The sequence below is a fragment of the Gekko japonicus genome, unplaced genomic scaffold (genome assembly GCF_001447785.1).
Source record: "Gekko japonicus isolate JY-2015 unplaced genomic scaffold, Gekko_japonicus_V1.1 scaffold1777, whole genome shotgun sequence".
In the NCBI taxonomy this organism is placed as follows: domain Eukaryota; kingdom Metazoa; phylum Chordata; class Lepidosauria; order Squamata; family Gekkonidae; genus Gekko; species Gekko japonicus.
Genome location: NW_015166475.1, coordinates 225,451 through 231,883, shown reverse-complemented (window position 1 = coordinate 231,883; position 6,433 = coordinate 225,451). Strand labels below are relative to the sequence as shown.

General features: G+C 51.5%; 1 protein-coding gene across 1 annotated transcript in view; it reads right to left on the bottom strand.

Moving 5' to 3' along the window:
* The window catches only part of GRIN2A (glutamate receptor, ionotropic, N-methyl D-aspartate 2A), a 337,213-nt gene that overhangs the window by 112,684 nt on the left and 218,096 nt on the right, over nt 1-6,433 (bottom strand). Inside the window, exon 7 of the mRNA XM_015412117.1 lies at nt 2,055-2,647. Within this exon, the coding sequence (XP_015267603.1) occupies nt 2,055-2,647 (593 nt within the window). The remainder of the gene's footprint in view (nt 1-2,054; nt 2,648-6,433) is intronic.

The following is a 6,433-nucleotide window of genomic DNA, read 5'->3' as shown; positions in this document are numbered from 1 at the left end:
GGAGGAGGAGGAGGAGGAGGAGGAGGAGGAGATTGGATTTATACCCCGCCCTTCACTACCTGAAGGTGTCTCAGAGCTGCTTACAAGCTCCTTTCCCTTCCCCTCCCCACAACAGACACCCTGGGTGGTAGGTGGGGCTGAGAGAGCTCTGACAGAAACTGCTCTTTTTCAAGAACAGCTCTTATCAGAGCTAAGGCTTGCCCAAGGTCATCCAGCCAGGTGCAAGTGGAGGAGTGGGGAATCAAACCCGGTTCTCCCAGATTAGAGTCCGCGCACTTAACCACTACACCAGACTGGCTCTCTGTAGAAGGAAGGCCGATGATGGACCTTCGAGAAATGCCATCACCTTTTACAAGAGTGAGCATTGATCTAGGATCTCAAAAGCACCACGCACCAGAAATACCACAGCCACAGCATGGCTAGACGAACTTCCCCCCACAATCCAATCCTGGCAAAATCGTATTTGGGACCACTTCATTATGTCCAAAATACCACTTAGCACACTCAACCTCTCCTCCAGCAAATTTGAAGAAAAAATTATAGCATCCTGGTATTCACTCATTAACTATACGGTGGAATCTGATGTAACTCCGGCAAATCCTTTGTACAATTCAATGATATACTTTTGAAACTTGAACCTGAAACATTATTAAGCTTAGCTCAAAGATAATACCTGAAGTTACTTTCAGAACACTGATATAAAAATTGCCTGTAAATATATGTATTCATTATACGATTGCTGCCTTAAGAGATGTTTTGTAGTGTGTGATATAGTTCTGTGGCATCTTCAGCCTGGACATAGGTAAAGGTAAAGGTTCCCTTGCTCGAAAGCCAGTCGAATCCGACTCTAGGGTTGCGGTGCTCATCTCCGTTTCAAAGCCGAAGAGCCAGCGCTGTCTGAAGATATTTCCGTGGTCATGTGGCCGGCATGACTAAACACCAAGGCGCACGGAACGCTGTTCCCTTCCCACCGAAGTGGTACCTATTTATCTACTTGCAATTTCTTGCTTTCGAACTGCTAGGTTGGCAGGAGCTGGGACCATAGACGGGAGCTCACTCCTTCATGTGGCACTTGGGTCTCAAACTGCTGAACTACTGACTTTCCACAGCCTCCAGTTCAACGTCTTAACCACTTGAGCCAGCGCAGCTGGACATAGTTAAGCATTAATGTTTTTGATAACCTATTTTTGTACTTTGTCTGCAGAAGTCTATTGCACTGTCCCGGTCCGGTGGCCGCGGGACGTAGACCCCCCCCCCCAGAGACGCCCCAACCGCCCGACTCACCCGGGAACCAGCAGAGGAGTGAAGCCACCACGGCGCCATGGCAACCGATGGAGCTGAGGCCCGGATCCTCAGCGCGGGAAGCCCCGGGAGAGACAATCTTTGGCGACCCAGAGAGTTGCAGTAGCTTTGGCAGAGCACGGCCCCTGGAGTGTGAACTCCAGAACCTTGCCCCAGCAAGCAGCGGCTGAGGGTGGACACGGCAAGGAGCCCAGGCGGCGTCCGGACTTATCACCGGGGCCGGGGCCAGACTGGGAGTAGAGGGGGCGGGAAACGCGGGTGGTGCTGGGAGTGGAGAAGGGGGAATAAAAGGAGAGAGATGCAGCTGAGCTGAGAGAAACGGAGAGCGAGAGAGGGAGGGAGAACGAGAGGTGTCCTGCGCACGCCGGCGTGCTGGGAGTGGAGAAGGGGGAATAAAAGGAGAGAGATGCAGAGGGGCCGGGGAGGAGAAAGGTGTGACGGAACTGAGCTGAGAGAAATTGAGAGAGAGAGAGAGAAGGAGAACAAGAGGTGTCCTGCGCACAGGGACTTAAGGGGTGACGTTAACCCCGCCCCCTGCCTACCCGAGACCCCACGGCAAACTCCTCCTTAACGAACTCCCTCCAACTCCCAGGACCGTCCGCCCTGGTGGGAAGCCAGATGCTCCCCGGGCCACAGACGGCGCCTGACACGTACTTACCTTGAATTGTTATTAAATCCTTAAATAAAAATTATAAATTGGGGGGGGGGGAGGAACACCACGCACGTTTAAAAGAAGAAAGCGAGTCTCTTACGTGTGCAAGGTGGGAGACGGCTGCTCGTTCCTCTCTTGCTGGCCGTAGCAGCTGGTTTTCGCTTCGGGGATGAAGGAGTCCCTGTCCAGCATGGCGGCGGCCGCCGTGGTGATAATCCCAAGGCCGTCCCGGACCCGAGCCTTCAGACTGTAGTCCCACTCGTCGTAGGCCACGGAAATGAGCCCCGAGGGGAACTCCGGGGGCGTGACCTCCATGTTCCCGCTGACCATGCTGGGGACGATCCAGAAGAAGTCGTACCCCGTCAGGCCCAGCGAGCGGGCCTCGTCCAGGACGTAGACGGCTTCGTCCTTCGAGCAGTAGAGCAGGATGACGGAGGAGTGGATCTTCTTCAGCTGCACCGTCGTCCTGGCGTCCCCGATGGGCGCGTCGAGGGTGATGATGTTCTGCATGTCCCAGCCCACAAAGCTGTTCTCCACGGTGTACTTGATGAAGGCGATGAAGTCCCGGTAGCCGGGGAAGGTGCTGGTCACCAGCGAGAAGACGTGCCAGTCGTAGTACTGCATGAACTTCAGCATGATGATGGCCTCCTGCTGGATAGAGGCCCCGAACTGGAAAAAGGTGGACATCAGATCCTGCAAAAAAAAAAGAGCCAGGGAGAAAGGAAAAGTTGTTGGGTATCAAACGGCTTTGGGTCATGGTCATCCTCTACCTTACTGCACTGGCAACCAAGAAGGAACTTTCCTTCTTTATCATATAAGCTACCAATGCTGGAGGGTATTCCACAACCCCCATCTGTCTCTGCAAGGTGGACTGGCTCACCTGTGACCACCTGCTCTGTAACGCCTACTTGTAACAGAAGCCATGGCTCAGTGGTAGAGCCCTGCGTGGCAAGCAGAGGGTCCCAGGTTCAGTCCCCAGCAGCGTCTCCAGTTTAAAAAGACCAGGCAGGAGGTGATGGGAAAGACCCCCGCCTGAGACCCTGGAGAGCTTTAAAGAGGGGCCGTGGCTCAGTGGAAGAGCCTCTGCTTGGCATGCAGAAGGTCCCAGGTTCAGTCCCCGGCAGCATCTCCAGTTAAAAAGGACCAGGCAGGAGGGGATGGGAAAGACCGCCACCTGAGACCCTGGAGAGCTGTAAAGAGGGGTTGTGGCTCAGTGGAAGAGCCTCTGCTTGGCATGCAGAAGGTCCCAGGTTCAGTCCCAGGCAGCATCTCCAGTTTAAAAAGACCAGGCAGGAGGTGATGGGGAAGGCCTCCACCTGAGACCCTGGAGAGCTGTGAAGAGGGGCTGTGGCTCAGTGACAGAGCCTCTGCTTGGTATGCAAAAGGTCCCAGGTTCAATCCCCGGCTTGGTATGCAAAAGGTCCCAGGTTCAATCCCCGGCAGCATCTCTAGTTAAATAGGACCAGGCAGAAGGTGATCAGAAAGACTTCAGCCTGAGACCCTGGAGAGCTGTAAAGAGGGGCTGTGGCTCAGTGGCAGAGCCTCTGCTTGGCATGCAGAAGGTCCCAGGTTCAGTCCCCAGCATCTCTAGTTAAAACGGACCAGGCAGCAGGTGATGGGAAAGACCTCCGCCTGGGACACTGGAGAGCTGTAAAGAGGGGCCGTGGCTCAGTGGCAGAGCCTCTGCTTGGCATGCAGGAGTTCCCAGGTTCAATCCCCGGCGGCATCTCCAGTTAAAAAGGACCAGGTAAGAGGTGATGTTTCCCTCTGCCTGAGACGCTGTCCCCAGCATCTCCAGTTTAAAGGATCAGTTTATGGGTGATATGAATGAGCTGGAGAGCTGTTGCCAGCTTGAGTAGACAAGATTGACCTTGACAGATCAAGACTCTGACTCAGTATTAGGCACCTGTATGCGTTCACCGAGCCTGCTCCCTCCCAGGGCCCACTACAGTCAATATCATGTATGCAGGTATTATGGAAGTGATACACGGACCTGTCTTGCAAAAAGACAGTTGTAACTGAACACTGGGCCCTTTTTGCTATTTGTTGGCCACCGCCAAGGGTCAGTTCACATGTGCACATTCACACCAGGGTGGCTTGCCATCAACACCATGCGCAGAAACCAACTTTCACATCCCTTCGACCTGCCATTTACCATCAGTCGTAGAAAAATTAAGCATTTGCACAGGGGAAATGGTCTTATATTATTCTGATACAGGCAGGGTGGGCAGGACCCCCTGGCCACCAGCACGGGATGGGGGTGGGGTTGCCAGATCCAGGTCAGGAGGCTTTTGGGGATTTGGGGGTGGAGCCTGAGGAGGATCGGGACCTCAGTGGGGTAGAATCCCATAGAGTCCGACCTCTTAAGTAGAGAAGAGGAGGAGATTGGATTTACGTCCTGCCCTTCACTCGGAGTCTCAGAGCAGCTTACAAACTCCTTTCCCTCCCCCTCCCCACAACAGACACCCTGTGAGGCAGGTGGGGCTGAGGGAGCTCTTCTGAGAACGGCTCCTAAGAGAAAAGCTCCGAGAGAACTATGGCTTGCCCAAGGTCACCCAGCAGCTATATGTGGAATCAAACCCGGTTCTCCCAGATTAGAGTTCGCACACATAACCACTGCACCAAACCGAAGATGTAAAATTTTCTGAATTTTTGAAGCTCGGAAAAAACCCCGGGTTTTTTCCAGTTTTTTTCGGGGGGGAAACGGAAATTTTTGGAAAAATTGAAAAAATGCTACATTAGCATTTCTTTTGTCTTTTCTAGATTGAAAGTCATTCTGTTACTTTAGGAACAAAAAATATGACTATGGACATTTTTACTTGGCATGAAATTATCACAACTAGCATATTAAAAATATAGTGTATCCAAACAATTATTTCAAACAGAATACCCACCCCCATGCAAAAACAAAACTGAAACGTTTTTATTTTCTTCTGACAATCGCACCTCCTAAAGGAAGAACTGCATCTTGTTCTTGCATTGGAGGGTTCAGTTTGTAACCTAGGACTTGCTTGTCCTCAGTGCACAGAAATTAGATCAATCTGATACCATATATATATATAAAAGAAATGATTTGGAAAATATTTGAACACCTTGTCTTAAAATATTTTATTCATCATGTTAAAATAAAACGTTCCATAATCAATTTTTTTCCCAATTTTTCCAATTTTTCAGAAAAAAACAAAAAGGTTTCAGGAAAAAAATGGGGGGGGTTCCCCCCGAATTTTTCCGTTTTTTTCCCGGGCCTTCACATCTCTACACCAAACCAAAGTACCCATTTTCTCCAGGGGAACTGTGTCATCTGGAGAGGAGCTGCGAACCATCAGTTTTCTACAGAGTGATGCACGAGCTCCATTGTTCCCTCTAAGCTGAGTTAGTGTGAGCCAGCTCACAGTTTTTTAGCCCCTGGCTCACACGTTTTTGTCTTTGCTCAGGAAGGGATGGCTCCCGAGCAAACTAATTGATGCAGCAGCCAAATCGCTCGCTCACAACTTTAATGCCGGTAGTGCACAAAGTAGCATTTTTTGCTCACAAGACTCCACCGCGTAGAGGGAGCCACTGTGTGCAACCTTTCCGGTATACATGCAAGTCATTCTGCATTCAGAATTACCACGCATGCACGAGCGAGCGGTACTTTTCTCCCTTTCTCACAATACAAGAACTCGTGGGCACTCCATGAAATTGCTGAGCGGTCAGGTTAGAACGGATAAAAGGAAGTACTTCTTCACCCAAAGAGTGATTAACACTTGGAATTCACTGCCACAGGAAGTGGTGGCAGCTACAAGCATGGACGGCTTCAGGAGGGAATTAGATAAGCATATGGAGCAGAGGTCCCTCAGTGGCTATTAGCCACAAGGTATAGATAGGGACTCTGGGGCAAGTGATGCTCTGTCATCTTGGTGCTTGGGGGGGGGTCAATAGTGGGATGGCTTCTAATGTCCTGGCCCCACTGGTGGACCTCCTGATGGCACTGGTATTTCTGGCCCGTGTGACACAGAGTGTTGGACTGGATGGGCCTTTGGCCTGATCCAACATTGGCATCTCTTATGTTCTTATGTTCTCTGACTCTCACACCTGCACAGTGCGTGGCCGAGGGGGTGGAGAATCCGTGTGTCTTCACACACTAGCCATCATGGACAGCAGCACACTCCCCCCCCCCCAGCCCCACAGCATTATATCAAACTCCAGCACACACAAAAATAAAGCCAGACACTTGGAACTGCAAATATCGGCCGTGTTGACGCCGCAAGATGCTACATCAGAAACGCTGACAGCCGATGTCACAGAAGGAAATTAAGCTCCGACACGTCAGACAAACCCAGCTCAGCTCCGTCTCACTTGTTTATGAAGCTGAGCTGCAGTTTCGGGGCTAGGGGCAGCAACCGGCCGGCGCCGTGACAACCCAAGCGCCAGACGGGGGAGAAGACATCTACGCCAGGAGACACGATGCCTCTCAAGAGAGGGCCGAGATCGAATTAG